A 23,657-nucleotide genomic window follows, 5' to 3' on the forward strand; every position below is an offset into this window, starting at 1 on the left:
GTAACGGCTCGAGTTATTGCTTTAACGGGGTTACTACGTGGCTAGCTTATCTACAAGCTTTCCATAAAATTAATCGGGTCATTCTTGATTCATTCTTGTTGTCATGTTTAATACTGATGGGTTATTTTTATTCCCCGCCCTTTCTTTTCTTGTTTAATATTCCTCAAGAGGGTGTTCAAAATGACTAATCACCGTTCCATCTTGCCCGTGGTCAAGTGTCAATTTTGACTAGCTTAGGGGACCTAAATGGCAATTCATTAAACATTTGCTTGCTCAACCACTACACTTCCTTAATTCCTGTGTCAGTGACGAATACAAGCACATGCGGAGTGACAACCCCGTTTGGTCCCTCTTGAACGCTGTTTCTTTCCATTTCAGTTCTTCCGTTATATTTCCTCTCTCGAGCGTCAAAAGACGACTTCTCTGTCCTAAGCAACTCTCGAAAAATTCCCCCCGCTCTCCTCCTTCTCTCTTCTTCTCTTCTCCAACACGATCCCCTGCTAAAAACCAAACCTAATCCGCTTTAAAGGGGAGGCTGAAGCAAACTTGCTCCTCTCTCCGACAGTTGCTAGTCCTTCCTCACGCTTCTCGTTGATAAAAACGACCCACAATCTCACTAGACACTGCAACGACGTCCAAACCGATGTGGCCAATTATCCTGAAGACCGCTCTGTCCACCATCCTCCTCTTGGCCAGCGGGGTCTTGCCTATTATCACGGCAGCAGCACATAGAGCCGTCCACCCACCATGCAGCCAGGCCTGCGGCACTGGCATGCCCGCGAAGCAGAACCTGATGTACCCATTCGGGTTCTCTCCGGGCTGCCCGATCCAGCTCAATTGCACCAAGGACGGGGACGCCCTTGTAGGGGATTTCCTGGTGCAGTCCGCATCCCCGGACACCGTCATCATCACCATCGAGGCCAAGTGTGACGGCCCGTTCGGGTCCATCGAGCAGCTCTACGGCAGCAACTACGCCCCGATGGGGAACAACGCCATCCTGCTCAACAATTGCACGAAGGCCTCCCCTTGCGATGTGGCCACTACGCAGGTCATCCAGGCCCAATTCCAGTCCCTCTGCGAGCGGAGCAACAAGACCAACACCAGCATGAGCTGCCTCTCCGAGGAGGCGAACAACTACAACGCGACGTTTCTCAACCGCAGGAGGCTCTTTGCCCTCGGCTGCGAGTACTTTCTGTCATCTATATCGGCGGAAGAGCTGAACAACGTGTCGGTGTCACTGGACTTCCAGATGCTACAGCTGGTGTGGTGGGTGAACGGCGACCGGTGCGAGTACTCCCAGGACGCGGACTGCGTTCGACTCTCGGGGCTGCCAAACGGCGGCGGAAATGGGTTCCGATGCAAGTGCAGGGACGGGTTCCTTGCCGACGGGTTCTTGGCGGGCACCGGCTGCTGCCGGAGAGGTTAGTTGGAGACTATTACTATCCTCGACTGTTCTGACCAATTATCTTCTGCGATTAAACTGAAAATTGGTGCTAAAAGTGCTTAAATGGGATAAAATATTAAGATGCTAACTGTTACGGCGAACTGGTAGTAGGTTAAGAATACGACCCATTTACTCGACCTTTGGTCTTAGACATTATTCAATACATCGATTATGGAAATGAGTTTTAACATGCCTAGTTCATCTATGTAGAGTTAATTGCACATTCGAGAGTAATATAGTAGATATAAAGTGGATATCTAATGTTTTCCATTCATTAAAGTCAACAGATCACTCCTAACCAGATCCGGCTTTTGCTTCATAACGCATCGTCGATATCGGCGAAAAGCTGTTGAGCGAAAATAGCAACATTCACTAAAAAAATCGGGTTTGGTGAGACCAACCTCTATAAATGCTCGCGTTTAATTCAATTTGTATATGAAAAACCACGCAATAGATTCCTTCATATCACCATCTATGAATAAAGCACACCACACGAACTCTGCAAATTCGATAGTTGACTGATCCTTCGTTGGAAGAGCTTAGGAAGATCAATTAGCCGTTAGAAACCCGTTGGAATTGCTGTTGTAGTTGCTTTTCTGACACTATTCGAAACCTGCTACTCTAACAAAGCCGACAGATGCTCTGATCTAGTTCCCTAACATATTTCTTGATCTTTTTGTTGCACATTTCCACACGCCAACGGCTATAATCTTTTTTCAAAAAACATATGCACATGCTTGATGTTCAAACATCACCAATACCGGATATTTCCAGCATCGACCTAAACATTGTCACAGCTGGTCTTTGGGTCTGTTGGTATTATTTATAGAATAATCGTCTAGATGACTTGTGATCAATTATCCAATGATTCTCTTGAGTATCTTAGATGCTAAAGACATCATCTTGATGATATATTTACCATGGTACCTCTAATGAAAATCTCGTAATCTTTGACTTGTTCTTCTCCTTGTCAAGATCTTCATTCTTGTACCTAGTCTTTGCTGAACTCTCATAAGTCATTGATATTATCACAATCCTCCACCATCTTTAAAAGGTAGCTACTCTCCATCAAAGATCTGCTACTCCAATAACAATCCGGTGTAGCCGATCTTTCTTCTAGTCTTTTCAAGCATATTGGCAATTGCGATTCCTCCAAGTTGCTCACCTTCACAAGTGCGGTCCTTCCAAGCTTCGACAAACATCACAGCTCAAACTTGTTCACCATCACCAAGTCCATCCAACTATTCACCCGATCTTTGTATATCCAAGCCATCATGAACATCCTTGTTCTTCTTGGCTTGTTTAACCTCGATCAAGGTTCTTTCAAATGTTCACCTTATTTGAAGATCCTTCCAACTCATAAACATCTTTAACGCCCAATATCTTGTTCATCACAAAGATCGGCAATGAACCCTAAAAATCGGCAGAGCACTCTAAACATTGGCCAAACACTCCTAATCTCATAAGCATCTAATACATCATCTGCATATCGGCTTGTGCATATATCACCTGGTGTAACTCAACCAATACATATATTAGTAACATTTGATTGTCTTAATAATCATCAAAACAAGATTAGGAATTTTCCAACAATCACAACATTGGTAATATTCCCAACACTAAGCTTTGATACCAATTGTTGGGGCTAGTTATATCACCTAGAGAGGATAAATAGGAGATTTTAAAGAACTAGATAAATTAATGCGGAATTAAACAATCAAGTTTAGATCCAAGTCAGAATCTGAGCATGAACAACAATATATTCAGATTCACGTGTGTGCAATAAATTATCAAATACAATAAGTAAAAGTTGAGGGATAGAGAGATTTGCATACGACGTTTATAGTGGTTCGACTCATTACAAGCTCACGTCCACTCCACACACATGAACTACTAGCTAGATTTCACTAATGAATCAATAAGAGGTTATAGTAGCAAGTGTTGCTTATACCTAAGCACTTCTTCTCGAAGTAGGTGCTACTAATACTCAAGCAAATAGAACTCTCTATCTCACACCTACGGACGAGCTAAATACCGATAGCACCTCTCAAGAATTTACAATTGAATACTCACGGGAGATAAGTATGTAGAATTGAAGCTCTCTTTGAACTTTGGAATATTTGACTCTTAATCTCATCTCGGTCGCTTCAGCACCATGGTATCCTTTTATACTCCTCTACTTCCAAACTAGCCGTTGGGCAACCTTTAAAGGATCACTTTCCAATCAACTCGCCGGACAATGTTGTATAAAGAAGATTTAGTAGCTATTGAGAGATAAAATCAGAATCTCCATGGATTTAGTCGCCCATACAAGCCCGATCACTAGCCGTTGTAGAAATGATTTGAGTCTAAATCCGAACGTTGCTTCTAATACTCTCCTCAAAGTCCGAGCTCATCCTACATCAGCGTCTGAGTCTAGATATTCTTTGAATTTGAGAGCTTTCCCTGGATGGAAATCATCTTTCAGAGTTCATTCCTAGAGAGATCGGAACACTTCCCAACTACGGAGGATTAACATCGCAGGAAACAACCTGAGTGGCTTGATTCCTGGACAACTTGGGGGACTGTGTGAACCTTCAATATTTAAAATTTAAGTGGAATCGGTCTTACGAGTATTCCTGTTGAGTAAGTCAAGTGGCCTTGACAACCGGCCTAGGATTTCTATTGGCTCTCGTGAGTCGGCATTTCTTTACCGAGAAGACACCGGTGAACTCCTGTAGGCTTACGAACCAATATGGTTTGTATAATTAGAAAAATGAAGTGGTTAATTTGGACTTAGCAAAATGCTTAGTCCTTGCCTCCTGGGCATCATCTGACGGCGGTTCTATCTTGGTGCTAAGTCAAGTCAATGCGCATGGAAGAATCATTTAACGTTTATATGATTGTCTTTCCTTGGCCACGAAGTTGAATACCGCGTCTAGAAGCAAGGAAAAAGAAGAAAGAAAACAAAGAAAAGGACGCAATAGCTAATTATATTACCATCACACAAGCTTTATTGGGAGACTTGTGATATCTCTGGTTTCATAGTTTTCGACACGGCTAGAATAATTCAAACTCTCACAAGTCTTATGAGACAGATTAAACTAAGACGAATTTCTTTTCTTTCCAACAACTTGATTTTTTTTATTTTATTTTCACCGACAAGTGACATCCAGGATCATGCGCCCAACAATATCCTACTATGAATTAGTCTAATGGTAAGACCTACTATTGATGAAGACGTCACGGGACGGTGTATCTATTGAAGTCATAAGGTGAGCTAGGAGAGTGAACCAATATTTTGACTTGGTCTTGGATGAGTAAAGATTGTCATGACCCGGTGCACAATCAAAATGATAATAAAGGGTAATGAGAAAGAGAAATCGAGACACAAAAATTTATCTATTGAGGATAATAAATAGCAACGAGGAGAAATGGAGACACAAAGATACCACTTCATTCTTCTACAAATACATCGGCCGTTGAACAAGAAAAGCTCCCCTCCTCATACCCTAAAACATCCAGTCAAATGGCGTCATCGGCTCAAAAACCACTCCCAATGCTCTTCCTAGTTTATGTCCTTCTCTTGCTTATTTTTATGCAAGAAGTGCCTCATCCTGCTTCACCCAACAGCTCGCCTCTGATGGCCGTCGCTCTTTCCAGTAGCGAAACGAGAGATGAAGAAGTGAAGGCACTCCTAAAGTGGAAATCTAAGCTCGATGAAGAGAGCCGCTCTATCTTGTCCTCGTGGAATGGTAGCGACCCCTGTTCGTGGCAAGGACTTGGTTGCGGTCCTCTCGGAAGCGTCATCGGCTTGAACCTCTCGAGCTCCGCCCTCCGCGGTATGCTTCATGATCTCGATTTATCCTCGTTGCCCAACTTGGTCATGCTTAAACTTGCAAACAACTCGCTCTTGGGGGACATCCCCTCGAGCATCGGCAATCTTTCCAAGCTCGCTTACCTAGACTTGTCTCAAAACCTCCTTTCTGGAGACATTCCGACCCAACTCGGATCGTTGCGGTCTCTAAAAGTTATGGACTTATCATCTAACAATATCACGGGTTCGGTCCCCAGCTCTATAGGAAGTTTGAGTAACTTGACTGGCTTATACCTTCAAAACAATAACATCTCCGAGTTCATCCCTCGAGAAGTAGGAATGCTCAAATCTCTCAATGATCTGTTTCTATATAGTAACCGCATCGGTGGCCGCATTCCATCATCCATTGGAAACATGAGCAGTTTGATGAGGTTATGGCTTTTCAATAATGATTTTATCGGGTCCATTCCAATAGAAATAGGAATGTTGGTGTCTCTTAGTGAGCTCGACATATCAGCCAATTACCTCAATGGATCTACCCCTCCAACTCTAGGAAATTTGAGTAATTTAGCCTTTCTTTACTTCTATGAAAACCAACTCTCTGGCCCCATACCTAAAGAAGTTGGAGGAATGAAATCTCTCGTACATCTTCAGCTGTTAGACAATGATCTAACATGTTCAATCCCATCTTCAATAGGGAACTTGAGCAACTTAAACATTCTTTATCTTTTCCGGAATAAGCTTTCCGGTCCTATTCCTCCCGAAATCGGAAACCTTAGATCCGTGACATCCCGTAATCTGGCTCGTTTTGAAGCCTTGAATAAATGAAAAGTCTCATCGATGTACTTCAGTTGAATCTCACTCGGAACTGATCCCTCTCGAGTAGACTAACCAAATGGGAATGGCTAGCTAGGAAAATCAAGTACGTGGACCTAAGAACTTGGTCATGGACTGACTCTTTGGCCATGAAAATTGTCGAGGGAATATTTTGGACCAATATAGGCCGATCCTAGAATAATTAAGGAACGATTTGGATAATACCCAACGCTTGGATCACGGGTGATTCCGTTCGACCTCGTATGGGTTCCGAACGTCCCCGAATTATTTTCTAACGATCGTGTCCATCGGGACTAGTGATGACCCTCGCAATTGATTAACAACCAAGGTCGCCATGGCTCGAGTAATTCTTAAACGTGATTTTAATCACGGGTCGATATGCGTAACTCCTAAAAGCCGCCCGTTAGTGTTGACGCCTAAATTTTGACTAATCTATTTTTTGCATAAAAATTAGAACTAATTTTAATTCTAAATAAAAATCATCTCACATATTTATTTTTACCGTACATTGCATTGGCATATAATTGGGCAAGCAGAACACTTAATTTAGCATGCGTCTAGACTAGGCACGGGATGGAAAAATACACCGAGAAGATTTGAAACTTCAGGGACTGTATTGCAAATACTTAAAATTTCGGGGATCGCATTGCAAATACTTGGAACTTCAAGGACTGTATTGCAAATACCAAAAGAAGATGAAGAAGGGAAGATGAAGAAAGGAAGATGATGAAGGGAAGGTGATGAAGGGAAGATGAAAATGGAAGGTGAAGAAATGAAGATGAAGAAGGGAAGGTGAAAATGGAAGGTGAAGAAATGAAGATGAAGAAGGGAAGATGAAAATGGAAGGTGAAGAAATGAAGATGAAGAATGAATGGTGGAGAAATTTGGCTATAAAAGAGGGAGAGTTCTTGAGAATTGAGGAAAAGAATTTTTGGAGTAGAAGAGAATTTTGAGAGAGGGGGAGTGAAAGAGAATTGAGAGAGTTTTGAGAGAGTTTTTGAGTGGAATTTTTAGAGAGGAAAAAGAGAGTTCTTGAGAAAAATTAGAAGAGAAAATTCGAGAGTGAAGAAAAGAGTTTTAGTCGAGCATCATCTTCGACGAGTCCCGACACATATTTCGCCTCTCGCCACCCAACAACGCCATTGCTTGCCATTTTCGACGACAGCCGTGTTCTTCCAAACTCCGAGATCTTGAAGGGAACTATAACGTGTATGTGAGTAAGATTTTGTGTAATAGAAGGTAATCCTTTCCATCTCGATCTACAAAAATGTAATCGTTTGGTTTGAACATTTGTTTGTTTATTTTAGACATGCTACGTGTTCCAAATTTTAGCATTATTACATGTTAATTTATTTTTATAAATACTCGTGATCGGCTGCGTTTTCTTTCTTTCTAAATCACCCATGGTGTATATCGTACAAAGTTCAATGTTTTACATCCCCATAAAAAAGAAGAAAAAACCAAAAAAATTGCATCTTTGAATTTCAAGTAAAATCCATCAAAATTGCCAAATCAAATATTTTTCATGAAAATGGTACCGAAAGGGCGTTAGAGAAATCTGACGTAACCAAATCCCCGAATTCAAAATCTCTGGTTCGCGGAAATAAGATAGTTTTCTCCCGCTATTTTATTTAGGTTTCTAATCAACCTACCGAAAATGATTAGTGGCGACTCCAAATTCAAATCACATTGCATGTTAATTATTTGAACATTAAGTTGCGATTTGGTATGGACTTGGGAGAGTCCGAGTTAGGTTAGTTAATTAATTAACCCGATAATCCATTAGCCCGAAAATTAACTTGTCTATTTTTTTCGAGGTCGCGACAGCTTGGCGACTCCACTGGGGACTTTAAGAGGACTTAGGCCAGATAATTTCATGAAAAAAGGAATCACTTGATTTGGCAAACTTTGGTTGAATTCTCATTCTTAGGTGTTAAATGTTTTTGCAGATTGGGAGTCATAAGGGGAGGAGTGATTGGCTAACCCTTTGTTTTGTGTGCTTGGTGAATTGGAATTGTGATTTAACTTTTGAATCATTGAAGCGGTGTTTGTTTTAAATTGTTGTGCATGATTTATCGTCTTTGCACTACACTGCACACAACCCGTGACCGGACCTAGGTCACACTAATAGTTTTAAGATGGTATTTAGATGGTCCTTTAACCTTAGCGGTAAGGCTTCGCTAAAGGTTATCCCATCTGGATCCCGAAAATTTTTTCAAAAAAATGGCTCAAGGGTCGTTCTTATGCACGTGAGGCTACGATGTATAAGAATTGCCCTTGTCGACCGAACCAAGCCGAAATGATTGGACCCGACTAGTCATGACTATTGTACGCGAGGTTGCGACTAGTCATGATGACTGTGCGCGAGGCTGGGACATGTCGTTTCGTTCATCGTTTCACTTTGCAAAAGCCTTTTGGATAGATAGAATAAGATTTAAACTCACAATTCATGCGCATGTCTTTGTGATTGGCATTTTCTTCGTATGAGAGGTAATTTCTCGTCTCTTGTACCCTGTTATCTCATTTTTATTTTGGGTCGGTCCATGGTTTAGGTTGATTGTTTAGAAGTTTCTTTGTCTTATTTCCAATTTCGCACTTTGCTTCTGTAGCTTTTACAATTTCATCAGCTGTCCTCAATTCTGATTTAGCTTATTCCTGTTGTGTGATTTTTACTAAATTCTACGGTCGAGCTTTGAGTAAGTGCCAAACACGAAAGTTGTAGACCTATGTTTCAACTAATATCTTGCAAAATTTCAGAATTAAATTCATAATTTAAGATGGCCCTTCGTTTTTTCAACAACATGCGGTTATAACAGTTTTCTGAACGTGATTTTTTGAAAAGACACATTAAACTGCTTTGATCCGTGCATTTCTAGTTTGATTGGCCAACATAAAAGTTGTTTATCACCTTCTCAACTATAAGCTCGTAAAATTTGGACATGTTTTGATCAACGTGCGAATTAATACGAATTTTTTCGTAAAAGCGGACAAACTGAAAATTACATGTTTCAATCCTTTGGTCATAATCACTTTGTTCGTTTGAGTCTAGAGGGATGCCATGGGCCGGCTCGCTATTCTTGCTTCCTGTACTCATTTTGGGTTTGTTACTGCGTACAGGTAATTTATCACGAATCCTCCACATATTACTCGATCGATCGCAAAGAGGATGGCCGACATTAACGCCACTATCGGTGCTGCCCCGGACGAGAAACTTAACTCATTGACCGAGCGCTTTGAAGGGATGATGTCCCGAAAGATGGAGGAAATGATGGCCGCCTTCACCACCAAACTGCAATCATTCACCTCCAGCCCGCCGCTAATCATTCCCGCTCGAATTCCTCCCGTGGATAACTCCGGTAAAGCCCTGGAAGCTGCTCCCAATCGGATAATGCCGCTAGAAGATGTGATCATCACAGGCATGAACTCGAGCACGCCACCCGTAGTCCCAATCCCTCAAGCCAGCCCCGTGACCCCCGGATTGAATGGTGATGCGGCCAAGCTGTTGGCCCAAATGGAATAGAGGATCCGAGAAGTTGAGGGGACTCACAACATACCCCAGGTCGACCTGTCTGTCTTTTCAAAGGTCATTGTGCCAGAAAAGTTCAAGATGCCAAACTTCGAGAAGTATGATGGGACTTCCAACCCGGTTCAGCACGTCCGGATGTACCAGGCAAGAATGAATAAGCATGCGACCGGACCATAGTTGACTGGAAGATCAATACCGAGAAAACCTACCGAGCAAAAGGTACCCGGCCACTTCCCAATCAAGAATACAGGCCATACCAACCTTCCGCTGGTGGTTCTAGCAATAGACCAGTTGATCATCCCTACAAGTTCCCGAGCAACGGCGGAAGCTCAAGCTCAAGGAGTCAGATCGCTCACGGCGAAAATAAAGTGGGAAATCTGTCGCCGGTGTTAGCAAGTAACACCGCCCAATTCGAGTATCAATTGCTCGAAAAATCAGAAGATTACTTTGATGATGAGCTCACCACCTTGATAAGCCGGTTCGGAGCTGAAGGACCTCCCGAGTTGTGATCCGAAGCAAGTGATTATGGATCCTCAAACAACAATCGTTGGTGTATGATCCAAGACAAAATCGATCGATCATTGGAATGGCTAGCAAAAGAGGTGGAACCAATCTCGCATGAATACTCATTTAATTCCATGTATAGTTCCCCTGCGTGGGACATTTTTGACTTTCCGGCTGTCTAGAATTTGTCTAGAGTTAAAGGGCGAATTTTCTCCTATCTTATCAAATGCGTAAGTTCCTTGTTAAGCTAGGCCTGTAGCAAATCAATTTGTGGACGACGCCCCTGAACGCCCGTAAAGAGAGATTCCGAATAGCCTTACTTGGGAGAATACGAGTAAAAGACCAAGCGGGCTCAAAGATGGGTAACTCAGTATCGTCCCAATTGGCTCTCGGTCGTTTCAAACTCTAATTTAATCTTATTTTATTCTCGACAGGGGATTGCCAACTGTTTTGAGAACAATATAGCAAAAAGCGAACCAACCGTGGACGCCAACATCACCACAGCCTAGTGGTTGGGGGAATGACAGTGGTCCGAGGCGTTCCGGGTTCGATCCCGGGATTTGGCATCAATGTACAAAGACTAATAAAAAAACTTTTTTTTGCTTGGCGATCCAGTATCGGTTGAAGTTTTGGCCCGGATGGTTACGTAACCTGGAGAAATAACATCTCGGACATACAATCCGATCCAGATGAGTTGATCTTTTCAATTCAAAGTTCACAAGAAATTCGTACAAGGGTAAAGCGGTATCGTTTCAACTCGTTTAGAACATGAGAACGTACATTGATGCTTTCCCTTTTGATTTTTACGAGGGTCACTGGCTGTTCAAATAGAGAAGTATCCCTTCTCCCCGAGAAATTAATGAAATGAGAAATTCCCGGAGTCTTTGACAATCTCATGTCTCGAACCGGATAATGAAGTTTTGCAACTCATTTGCATGAGCAGGGGCAACTCACGATCCACGCCCCTAAGAAGTTTCTTATGTGCTTACAAATTCTATCCACCAAGATAAAAAGTTGCTGCATTTTATATGCTCGAAAACACTCATACATTGCATAGTTTGCGCATGACTGTTCCTCATGTTTAATTTACCAACTCTGAATAAGGAACATGAACTACACAAGATACATCGAATGTATGGAATGGGGCAGGGCAGGATGATGAAAGGCAATCCTTTCCCAAACACGTCCCATTTTTTCAGGCGAGTTGAATGGTGGCTAAGTTCCGCATTCCCCGAGGTAAAGAGTTTTCTCGCGAAAGGTACGATAACCGAAGTGACGGAGGCGTTCATTTCTCTATCCTAAACACTACAGGTTATCCATTGATTACCCCTTTTGAGCGGTGGTTTCATTTCTTTACCCCTGCCAAGAACCACCCCACATCGGGGTCTAGACGAGTTAATTCCAGTAGCAACACGAGGTAAATGGTTAGAAATTTTCTTGCTGGGACTAACATTAATCTTCGGGTGTTTCTTTGCATTTATACTCGAATTTTAATTCAAGTGCCTTAGGATGATGAAGAGCATTCATTTCTCTATCCTATACACTTCATTCTTTGCATAGCCCACTTGAGCCTGCAAATTCATTTCTTAAACCCCTGTTGGTGATCATTTGCTCATTCCAAAGGCGAAGATAGCATTTTCCCAAGGATTAGAATTGGAGATGGTCGAGTCAACAGAGAATTCCCGAATGATCATATGCTTGTTGTAATTCCTGGTTCAAAATCATGGGATTGTAAAAAAAAAGGGGAGAGGCAAACTCAGCTTAAAAGAGAAGGGCCGCTCTCGAAAAAAAAAAAAACAAAAAACAAAAAAAAAGCAAAATAAAGAGATGTCTCAAAGAAAAAGGAAAAGAAATCTCTTCTCGAAAAAAAGGAAAAAAAAAGAAAAATGAGAGTCGGGAGTAAGAAAAGCAAAGGCTGATCTCATATGAAAATTTCAAGCATAGGAAAAGCAAAGTGCCTACCAAAAGTAAGGCCAATGCACATTCATTTGTAAAGTACTTCTGAATTTTGAATGTACATTTTTGCATGTTAAGTTGTAAATTCCATGTACATGTTTGCATTGTGTCTCTTGCAAATCCTCGACAGACACTTGTTGTGAAGAAGACTCCCCAAGAAGTCGGTTTGCAAAGTGCAATTTTCAGTAGAAAACTACCATCCCTCATTCAATTCTTTCTGAAGACATTTCCGGAAGACCAAGATCGGTGACTAGTCAACGATGATCACCAACGTCAAGCCCCTTCTCATTTAATTTCTGAGCCAAAACGAGCATTTTCGTTCCTCGGTCCCCAATCCTAGCCTACGTTATAACCCTCCAAAGTCTCTTCTGATTAGGGCACTTGAGTTAACGTAGAGTTAAATGATTTTAAGCATCGCTCGAAGAAGTTCGAGCAAGATTATTTCTCTCTCATTTTTACGGGGTTCTTGACTTGTAAACCCGGAGCAGATAACCAAGAAATTCATTTCAGCAGCCTTGACTCAACTAAAGTCCCATTTGTAAACCCTTGACCTAGCCCTCATTACGGTCCTAATCAAGACCTCCAGATCGGCTCGGTCATATCAATTGCGAGATTACTTGGATCCTTATCGAATGCGATGATGGAAAGATTGAGTGATTTCTCTTGAATCCTCTGAGACATGATAAATAGCTTTTCTCGAGAGTGAGAGAAAGCCCTTTCGGACTGAAGTCCCCCCATTCAGCTCACATTCGAGGTATTCGTAATGTGAGAACCTCCCTGGACAAAATTGGTAATGCAAACTTGACAGAATGGTTATGCATGAACCATAGTATGAGTGATTGCATTATACTCATTGTTGAATATGTTTGTGTGTGTTACCTCTGACATTCTATGATAGGTAATACATTCCCGATGTTCGAGTTCCCTCCTAAGGTCTCGAAATTCATCCAAAGATTATTGAATGAGCAAGTTTTGTTGGCAAATGCCTACCAGGTACGATACAGCAATCTGTTTCGTTCCTTGATTAATCGTTTGGAGAACCCGGGTAAGTTTTCTGAACCCCTTTTCAAATTAACAACTCTTTCGATGATAGTTGTTATGATTCAATTCAGGCAATATGCCCCTTTTGTACTTATCGATTCCATTCGATGGTGCTCCTATCAAATATTGTTCAATTCGGGCAATATGCCTCTTCCGTCAAGTCGTGTAGACATATGCACCGGCGATCTTGACATCTTATCAAATCATAACGACGTAGCTCTTATGGTTTCAATCTCGGGACGTGAAGATATATGCACCGGCGATCTTGACATCTCATTAAATCATAACGACGTAGCTCTTATGATTTCGGTATCAAATCACGAAGACATATGCACTGGCGATCTTGACATCTTATCAAATCATAACGACGTAGCTCTTATGGTTTCAATCTCAGGACGTGAAGACATATGCACTGGCGATCTTGACATCTCATCAAATCATAACGACGTAGCTCTTATGGTTTCAATCTCGGGACGTGAAGACATATGCACCGGCGATCTTGACATCTTATCAAATCATAACGACGTAGCTCTTATGGTTTCAATCTCGGGACGTGAAGACATATGCACTGGCGATCTTGACATCTTATCGAATCATAACGACGTAGCTCTTATAGTTTCAATCTCGGGACGTGAAGACATATGCACCGGCGATCTTGACATCTTACCAAATCATAATGACGTAGCTCTTATGATTTTGTTTCCTCTTCTGTCAGGTCGTGAAGACATATGCACTGGCGATCTTGACATCTCATCAAATCATAACGACGTAGCTCTTATGATTTCGGTATCAGATCACGAAGACGTATGCACCGGTGATCTTGACCTTTAGTCGGCTCATAATGACATAGCTCTTATGATTTTCGGCTCCTTTATCAAATCATGAAGACATAAGCACCCATGGTTTTGATCCAAACCAAATCATAATGACGTAGCTCTTATGATTTTGGTTCCCCTTTGTCGAATCGTGAAGACATATGCACTGGCGATTTCGACATTTAATCAACTCACAACGACGTAGCTCTTGTGAACTTGATTTCACTTCTTTCGACTCACAACGACGTAGCTCTTGTGATCTCAAACGACACACATATCTTGCGCTGTCTTGCATTAGGGAGAAGTCTCTGATAACAAATAGGCCAAATACCTTAAAATCCTTGCATTCGCAAAAAGAAGCTTGGAAATTAAGAGAACCATTAGCTTACGAGAAATTTGGTAAAACAGGTATTCTTGTATGCGATCCATGTGCAGATTTCTCTAACAAAGAAAAAAGAGAAGTTTTGGCATATGTTATTTACGGTCTTGCATATCATGCATCACTTCATTACATAAAAAATGGGATTAAAACTCCCGCCAAAAAGTTCATCCATAATTTGACTTGTCAAAATTTAGGATTCAATTCTGTCTTTGAGCGGAACCTCTACGAGCCTCCACTCAAAGAGGGGCAGCTGTTGACGCCTAAATTTTGACTAATCTATTTTTTGCATAAAAATTAGAACTAATTTTAATTCTAAATAAAAATCATCTCACATATTTATTTTTACCGTACATTGCATTGGCATATAATTGGGCAAGCAGAACACTTAATTTAGCATGCGTCTAGACTAGGCACGGGATGGAAAAATACACCGAGAAGATTTGAAACTTCAGGGACTGTATTGCAAATACTTAAAATTTCGGGGACCGCATTGCAAATACTTGGAACTTCAAGGACTGTATTGCAAATACCAAAAGAAGATGAAGAAGGGAAGATGAAGAAAGGAAGATGATGAAGGGAAGGTGATGAAGGGAAGATGAAAATGGAAGGTGAAGAAATGAAGATGAAGAAGGGAAGGTGAAAATGGAAGGTGAAGAAATGAAGATGAAGAAGGGAAGATGAAAATGGAAGGTGAAGAAATGAAGATGAAGAATGAATGGTGGAGAAATTTGGCTATAAAAGAGGGAGAGTTCTTGAGAATTGAGGAAAAGAATTTTTGGAGTAGAAGAGAATTTTGAGAGAGGGGGAGTGAAAGAGAATTGAGAGAGTTTTGAGAGAGTTTTTGAGTGGAATTTTTAGAGAGGAAAAAGAGAGTTCTTGAGAAAAATTAGAAGAGAAAATTCGAGAGTGAAGAAAAGAGTTTTAGTCGAGCATCATCTTCGACGAGTCCCGACACATATTTCGCCTCTCGCCACCCAACAACGCCATTGCTTGCCATTTTCGACGACAGCCGTGTTCTTCCAGCTCCGAGATCTTGAAGGGAACTATAACGTGTATGTGAGTAAGATTTTGTGTAATAGAAGGTAATCCTTTCCATCTCGATCTACAAAAATGTAATCGTTTGGTTTGAACATTTGTTTGTTTATTTTAGACATGCTACGTGTTCCAAATTTTAGCATTATTACATGTTAATTTATTTTTATAAATACTCGTGACTGGCTGCGTTTTCTTTCTTTCTAAATCACCCATGGTGTATATCGTACAAAGTTCAATGTTTTACATCCCCATAAAAAAGAAGAAAAAACCAAAAAAATTGCATCTTTGAATTTCAAGTAAAATCCATCAAAATTGCCAAATCAAATATTTTTCATGAAAATGATACCGAAAGGGCGTTAGAGAAATCTGACGTAACCAAATCCCCCGAATTCAAAATCTCCGGTTCGCGGAAATAAGATAGTTTTCTCCCGCTATTTTATTTAGGTTTCTAATCAACCTACCGAAAATGATTAGTGGCGACTCCAAATTCAAATCACATTGCATGTTAATTATTTGAACATTAAGTTGCGATTTGGTATGGACTTGGGAGAGTCCGAGTTAGGTTAGTTAATTAATTAACCCGATAATCCATTAGCCCGAAAATTAACTCGTTTATTTTTTAGGTCGCGACAGCTAGTTTGAGATACGCTGAAAATTCTATTGATCGAGATTGATCGCGAATCGAGCTTCGTAATTTGACGTCGGACCTTCAGGGGTTTCAATAAATAAAATTTTGGACGTTTCCTCATCCTGTGTGAAATTCCTTCGTGGTTCGCCCCAAAGAGGTTCGGGAAAAGTATATTTGGACTGGATATGGGAAAGGACCCATTTGCCCTCGAAAAATACCCCATTTTTCACTTGGAACTAAGGGTATTTTGGCCATTTTCCCTTTTGGCCGAGATTGACTAGTCAATGAGGGGAGATAATTATTTTTCTCTTGACTTTGGGAGCATAATTAATTATTATTAACCTATATTAATTATTATATTGGCATCTTCTTCTTCATTATCCAAAGACTCTCTCTCTCTCTCTAGCTCACTTTCTCTCTACCTCACTCTCCCTCTCCCTCTCCCTCACTTGGCCGAACACCCTCTCTCTCACCCTCCGTTGCCGAAAATTCTTCAAGCCTTCTTTGGTGTCGCTTTGGAGCGCTTGGAGTCGCTAGATCGTCGCCGAGTCGCCGGCCGTGCAAGGATCGCCGGAATCGCCGATTGGTTCAAGCTTTTCCTCAACCGTTCAACGGAGGTTTTTGCGAGTTTTTAAGGTAGGATTGTTTCTAAACCTAAATTAGGTGGTTAGGTTGCTAAAAGACCATGAAATTGTGAATTTTTGATGAAGAAAAGTGTTGGATTTGGGCTTGTGGAGGGGCTGGACGAAAATTGCAGAAATGGAGGTGAGATATGCTTGTTCTTGCAATGAATAGTAATTGCAAGAGGATATTTGTTTGGTCAAAGTTTGACCATGGTTACCCTAGCAACCCTAGTTACTTTATGCCCTAACTAGAGTTACTTTATGCTATAGTTTAATCATGGTTAGGTTAGTTTTTAACTCTAGTTAATTTTTGAACCATGGTTAGTTAATATATTAACTAGGGTTACCTTTATGTGATATAAAGTCATTATGCCACGGTGCTAATTAAATGTGACATTATTATAGTATAGTACTATGGTCGTGAATTAATTATATGTTAGAAAATTATTATTGTTCGGCCGTGATATATTTCCACGTTAGTATAATTATAATGGCACGTGATTTATAAATTGCTACGTTAGCGTAATATGGTCGCATGACGTGGATTGGATACTATGGTAGTATTAATTGATCGGGTAGTCTGAATTAATATTTGGATTAGTGTGAATTAATCGGGTGATCCCGAATTATTAATTCTCTAACGTGAGTGAATCACGTGGTCCCGATCTATTCTGAGAAAATGAGAAGGGTCATATTCAATCAAGTCGTTCGAGGCCAAAGTAAGCCGTATTCGTCTGATTGTCTGAGACCGAGGAAATGTAAGGGTCGTATTCAATCAAGTTGTCTGAGGCCAAAGTGAGCCGTATTCGTCCGATTGTCCGAGGCTGAGGAAATGTGAGGGTCGTATTCAATCAAGTCGTCTGAGGCCAAAGTGAGCCGTATTCGTCCGATTGTCTGAGACCGAGAAAGCAAGAAAGTCGTGTTCAATTAAGTCGTCCGAGACCAAAGTGAGTCGTGTTCGACTAATTGTCCGAGACTTGATCCGGTCGTGTTTCTATGTGTCCGAGACCGAGATCCGTGGGTCGTATTCCTATGTGTCCGAGACCCCGATATATATATATATAGAGCCGTGTTCCATAAAGGTCCGAGGCTCAATTTCATGAACTTATGATGGCGGTGGAGTAACATGGAATATTTTTGGAGTAACGTGGAATATTCTGGAGTGACGTGGAATATGTTTGGAGTAACGTGGAATATTCTAGAGTGACGTGGAATATTCTAGAGTGACGTGGAATATGTTTGGAGTAACGTGGAATATTCTGGAGTAACGTGGAATATTCTAGGGTGACGTGGAATATTCTGGAGTAACGTGGAATATTCTGGAGTGACGTGGAATATTCTGGAGTGACGTGGAATATTCTGGAGTGACGTGGAATATTTTTGGAGTAACGTGGAATATTCTGGAGTGACGTGGAATATTTTCGGAGTAATGTGGATATTTATATTATGGCCGGATGTGTTAAAAATGAGCCCCGGAGTACGTAGAATATTTTATTGTCGGACTGAGGCGTGGAACGCCGAGACGGGAGTAACGTAGAATATTTGAGAAGGTGTGAGAATTTTCGGAGAAAGAATGGAATTTTCTGGAATTTAATTGGGGAATTTTTGGGTAAGAAAGAAAGAGTTGTTGGAAATTGTTGCTTGCCTAGATTGTGTCTGGAGGCACTAGTGACCTGATCTAGGGTTAGAGATTTTCCTACTGAGATTTTTATCTCACCCCGTCGTGGGTTCGTTGTTTTTCGGACCCTCCGCTGCAATGATCCGACCCAGAGATTGAGACGCCGGGAGAAATGGTGGAGCCTTCGGAAGCTGAGTAGCTGCTTGAGATAGCGAGGTTGAGGCTTAGGATAGTTGGCCTCTCGACTTTTGTAGAGTACTTTGTTTTGGTTGTGTAGCGAGCTTCGACCACGTGTCTTTTGTTAGGTGGTCACGGGCTTGTACAGTGGCCCCTAAAGCCTTAGGTTTGACAGTTTGTAACAACTATGTATATATGTACATATGTGTGTTTTTACCATCCCAAGTTATCGTAGATTTATTGGTTTTCTGTACGGAGATTTTGTTGCTTCCGCATGTGTTGTATAATATTGTTGGCCCGAGGATCCCGGAGAACCGTACGCAAGCGAGGCCAGGTGGGATGTCGACGGTTTGTAGGGTTCGGGTCGTGACAAGATCTCTCTCTGAACTCTCTATCTATGCTAATAATCTCACAGGATCTATCCCGGAAACGATCGGGAAGTTGGGCAACTTGACCCTCTTGTTCCTCTTTGGAAACAGTATCTCTGGCCCTATACCTCCTACTATCGGAAACTTAAGCAAGCTCAATGAATTGCACCTGTACCAAAATAAGTTGTCCCGCTCTATTCCGAAAGAGATAGGAAGGCTACGTCTCCTCGTTAAACCGGCTCTATATCAGAATAGCCTTGAAGGCTCTCTTCCCATTGAGTTCAACAATCTCACATCCCTCACAAGCCTACAACTATCTGATAACCAGTTTGTCGGCCAACCGCCCCCGGATATATGCCGTGGTCAAGTTCTTGAGAACTTCACTGCTCAAAATAATCACTTCACAGGACCGATAGCACGAAGCCTGAAAAATTGTACGAGCTTGTATAGAGTTAGGCTCCAAAATAACCATCTAATAGACAATATTACTGATGGTCTTGGCTCATACCCCTACTTGGATTACCTCGAGTTGAGCAATAATGAACTTTACGGAGAGCTTCCACCGAGATTAGGCGAATGGAGCAATTTGACAAGCCTGAAAATCTCCGGCAATAAATTATCGGGCATGATACCGCGTGATGTCGGAAAGATGACTCAAATTCATGAACTATACTTATCTTCAAATGATCTTATCGGGGAAATTCCAAAAGAACTTGGAAAGTTGCAGTCTCTGCTAGAGCTTTGGCTGGATGGCAACCGCCTGGCGGGCTATATTCCTCCTGAAATTGGAGCATTGTCTGAACCGGTACAAATCAACGTCGCAGGAAACAAGCTAAGTGGCTCTATCCCCAGAGAACTCGGGGATTGTTTGAACCTTCAGTATCTAAATTTAAGCAGAAATAATCTTGAGCAGAGCATTCCAAGTGAGATTGGCTATCTGCACTCTCTTCAAAGTCTCGATCTAAGTCTAAATTTGCTTCTTGGAGATATACCTCGACAACTTGGAAAATTGCTCAGTTTGGAAACACTCAATCTCTCACACAATCAACTCATGGGCTCAATCTCACCGACTTTCGATGATATGACAAGCCTAACATCTGTTGATGTATCCTATAATGCGTTAGAGGGTCCTTTACCAGAAATTCCGGCCTTTCATAATGCCACAATTGCTGCTGTAAGAGAGAATAAAGGCTTGTGCGGAAATATTACAGGTCTGATGCGGTGTCCGGTGTTGGCGAAGAAACAGAAAGACGGAGACAAGAATTTGCTGCTCATTTTACTTCCTACTTCTGGTTGCGTGCTTGCTCTGTTTCTTGTAGTTGGAGTTTCAAGCATTGTATGCCGAAGAGCAAGGCATGGAGAGAGCCATTTGACAAAAGCGAGCAGTGAAAATATGTTCGAAATCTGGGGCTATGATGGAAGAATGGTGTACGAGAACATTATTGAAGCCACCGAGGAATTCGATGCCAAATATTGCATCGGCATGGGAGGACATGGGAGTGTTTATAAGGCCAAGCTGCGATCGGGCGAGATTGTTGCTGTAAAGAAACTTAACGAAGCACCAGATGTTGAAATGGCCAGTCGAAAAGCATTCGAAAGAGAGATTCATGCTTTGATGGAAACCCGACACCGGAATATCGTCAAGCTGTACGGCTTTTGTTCGAGCTCTCGCCATTCCTTTCTGGTTTATGAGTTTCTTGAATCGGGTTCCTTGCAGGATATATTGAAGAGCGAACAAAGGATAACAATGTTTGACTGGAGTAAGAGATTGAATGTCGTAAAAGGTGTGGCTTATGCTTTGTGCTACATGCACTGTGAATGCTCTCCTCCTATAGTACATCGAGACATATCGAGCAAGAACATTTTACTGGACGAAGAATTCGAAGCTCACGTTTCTGATTTTGGCACGGCTAAGGTTCTACAACCTTGTTCATCCAATTGGACTTCCTTTGCGGGCACCTTTGGATATGCAGCTCCAGGTCGGTTTTTCCGAAATTTCACCCCACTTCACTTTATAGACGGGAAAATGCTTATCCTTAACTACCTTGCTTTAAACTTCTAAATACCTAACACCAGGTCCAAAGCTATTCATACGATTTGAATGTTCGATAATGGATTAATTGAGATTAGGCAGCCGATTAACAAAGGGAAACTTTTTCCAAACGAATAAAAAATCTAAAATTCCATTGGAATCTAAAGAATGCATTGATTTATACTTAATTCTTTATGTAGAACTCGCATACACTATGGAAGTGAACGAGAAATGCGATGTTTATAGCTTCGGAATGGTGACATTGGAAGTGATCATGGGAAGACATCCGGGCAATCTCATATCATCTCTTGCGTCGACATCTCCATCATCGCAGCGCCATTCAACAGACTCTTGGCCGCTGAAAGAAGTTTTAGATCAGAGAATTCCGTACCCGAAAGGCTATGTGCTGGGGGAAGTGGCTGTGGTGATAAAGATGGCACTTTCGTGCTTAAGTCCCAAACCAGAGCATCGTCCGAGCATGCAGCAAGTTTCTCGAGCGATATCGGCACATAGCCCGATCATGTTAACCGCATCAGAGGACATCAAGTTGGAAGAACTAGTCGATCCTACATGCTTCACTTATTGAAATAAGTTCGGTCTTTCTGTTGCACCCAACGGCCACAAGAAGAGCGAAGTTACTGTTAGCACTGCTTTCCTCATTGGTGTCATACGATAACGCATATATACTTGTAAATCTCAGGTATTCTTAGTCATTTCGCGTTGATGTCTGTAATTTCTTCTTCTCATGTAAGATTTAAACTGCAAGATTCGTTAATTTCCACGTTATTTCACTATATGAGTTGTGCGGACCAACAAGTATATTTTTCATAGATGATGATTGTTAGTTGATCAGTCCATCAGTATAATCAGAACGAGCGAAACAGGTCACTCTCTTCGTCTCTCTCTTCCATCTCTCACGATCATCCTTCTCTCTCTCCTCATTCTGCTCGCTCCTCACGACCATATTTGTGACGCCCTGGAAATTCAACTTCCATTTAGTAGTAGAATTCAGTTATAGAAAGACTGTGAATTCCGGTTCATTGCTCAGAATTGAATTTCTAAGGATTTAGTGCCGGAAATTGGAAAATTCCCGATTTGTCGATCAAATTAGTTTAAGGTTCGATCGTTTGGTCGTTGCGCCGTAGAAATGGGAATTCTAGCGCCCGAGCCTCGTTTTGACCAAATTGTCTCGAGATTGGAGTAAATTACCCTCTGCCAATTTTTTTTTGAAATGACAAATTTTCCCCTAAGTTTTCTTATGAATGCCAAGACAAGAAAATAAATGAGATGGGGCCCACTCTATCCCTTCCTTCTTGGTCAAAGGCGGCAACGCTTCTCTTCCTCTCTCTCTTTTCCACGTGAACCCCCCCTTGCCCCTGCACAACCGACTCTGCCCTTCTTCTTCTTCTTCTTCTTCTTCTTCTTTTCTTCTGTTTTCGTGCAAAAACCACCACACTTCAGCAACCCTCATCACCGCCACTGCTTTACCACCTCTTTACCACTACCTCAGACCACCACACATCCACCACCGGCCACCGTCGAGCTCAGGACAGCCGCGAGAAACCGGAAGTCGCGCAACAGCCCCTGTTCTGTCTGTTGCATCCGCCGCTGTTCTGTCTTCATGCGGCCACCTCAGCCGCTACCACCACTTCTAGCGACCACCACTCACTCCCCGACACCCCCTTAGAGCTCTACAATTAGCCCCACAAAGCTCCACCACTGTCGGAGACCCAAACAGCCCAAATCGTCCCCTGCCATGCTGCTGTACAATGCAGTTTTTAAAGTCTGACTTGGAGAAACAGAGCCCGTTCGCATAGCAAACGGACCCGAAACCACCCCAAACTTTGTACACACCTTCCTCTACCTCTCTACGACGTTGCCATCTAAAGAAAACCCTCAGATCAGTCCCCGAAATTGAAACTGTACACGATGCCGCCCGGACTGCTCAATCTGCCCTGTTTTTGGAGAAACCGGACTGTTCTGCCCTTGCCGTCGCTGCTCCGGCCACCACCGAAGACACCCTCTGACCTTCCCCGACCTTTGGCCGCCGACCCCAGCTCCGGCCGCCGCCACATAGCCGCCGTTCCAGCCCCAAACAGTCTCGGCCTCCCCTGTTTTCTGGGCTTGGGTGCCCTGTTTTGGGCTTGGGCCGAGATTATTTAGGCCTATCTGTCGCGACCTAAAAAATAAACAGGTTAATTTTCGGGCTAATGGATTATCAGGTTAATTAATTAACTAACCTAACTCGGACTCTCCCAAGTCCATACCAAATCGCAACTTAATGTTCAAATAATTAACATGCAATGTGTTTTGAATTTGGAGTCGCCACTAATCATTTTTCGGTAGGTTGATTAGAAACCTAAATAAAATAGCGGGAGAAAACTATCTTATTTCCGCGAACCAGAGATTTTGAATTCGGGGACTTGGTTACGCTAGATTACTCTAACGCCCTTTCGGTACCATTTTCATGAAAAATACTTGATTTGACAATTTTGATGGATTTTGCTTGAAATTCAAAAATGCAATTTTTTTGGTTTTTTCTTCTTTTTTATGAGAATGTAAAACATGGAACTTTGTGCGATATACACCATGGATGATTTAGAAAGAAAGAAAACGCAGCCAATCACGAGTATTTACAAAAATAAATTAACATGTACTAATGTTAAACTTTGGAACACGTGACATGTCTAAAATAGACAAACAAATATTCAAACCAAACGATTACATTTTTGTAGATCGAGATGGAAATGATTACCTTCTATTACACAAAATCTTACTCACATACACGTTATAGTTCCCTTCAAGATCTCGGAGCTGGAAGAACGCGGCTGTCGTCGAAAATGGCAAGCAATGGTGTTGTTGGGTGGCGAGAGGC

At 41.9% G+C, this 23,657-nt stretch overlaps 3 protein-coding genes across 3 annotated transcripts in view; all 3 read left to right on the top strand.

The window, feature by feature from the left end:
• Positions 1 to 23,657, top strand: part of LOC115730655 (MDIS1-interacting receptor like kinase 2-like) — a 188,807-nt gene that overhangs the window by 19,649 nt on the left and 145,501 nt on the right. The gene's annotated exons all lie outside the window — the stretch shown is intronic.
• The window catches only part of LOC115730654 (MDIS1-interacting receptor like kinase 2-like), a 126,305-nt gene that overhangs the window by 8,363 nt on the left and 94,285 nt on the right, over positions 1 to 23,657 (top strand). The window lies entirely within an intron of this gene.
• On the top strand, positions 20,126 to 21,397 carry LOC125313804 (MDIS1-interacting receptor like kinase 2-like). The gene is made up of 2 exons (XM_048274215.1): positions 20,126 to 20,729; positions 20,983 to 21,397. Exons 1-2 carry the CDS (start codon positions 20,144 to 20,146, stop codon positions 21,366 to 21,368), a joined length of 972 nt encoding a protein of 323 aa, XP_048130172.1. The 5' UTR covers positions 20,126 to 20,143; the 3' UTR covers positions 21,369 to 21,397.

The sequence above is a fragment of the Rhodamnia argentea genome, chromosome 2, assembly GCF_020921035.1.
Source record: "Rhodamnia argentea isolate NSW1041297 chromosome 2, ASM2092103v1, whole genome shotgun sequence".
NCBI lineage: Eukaryota > Viridiplantae > Streptophyta > Magnoliopsida > Myrtales > Myrtaceae > Rhodamnia > Rhodamnia argentea.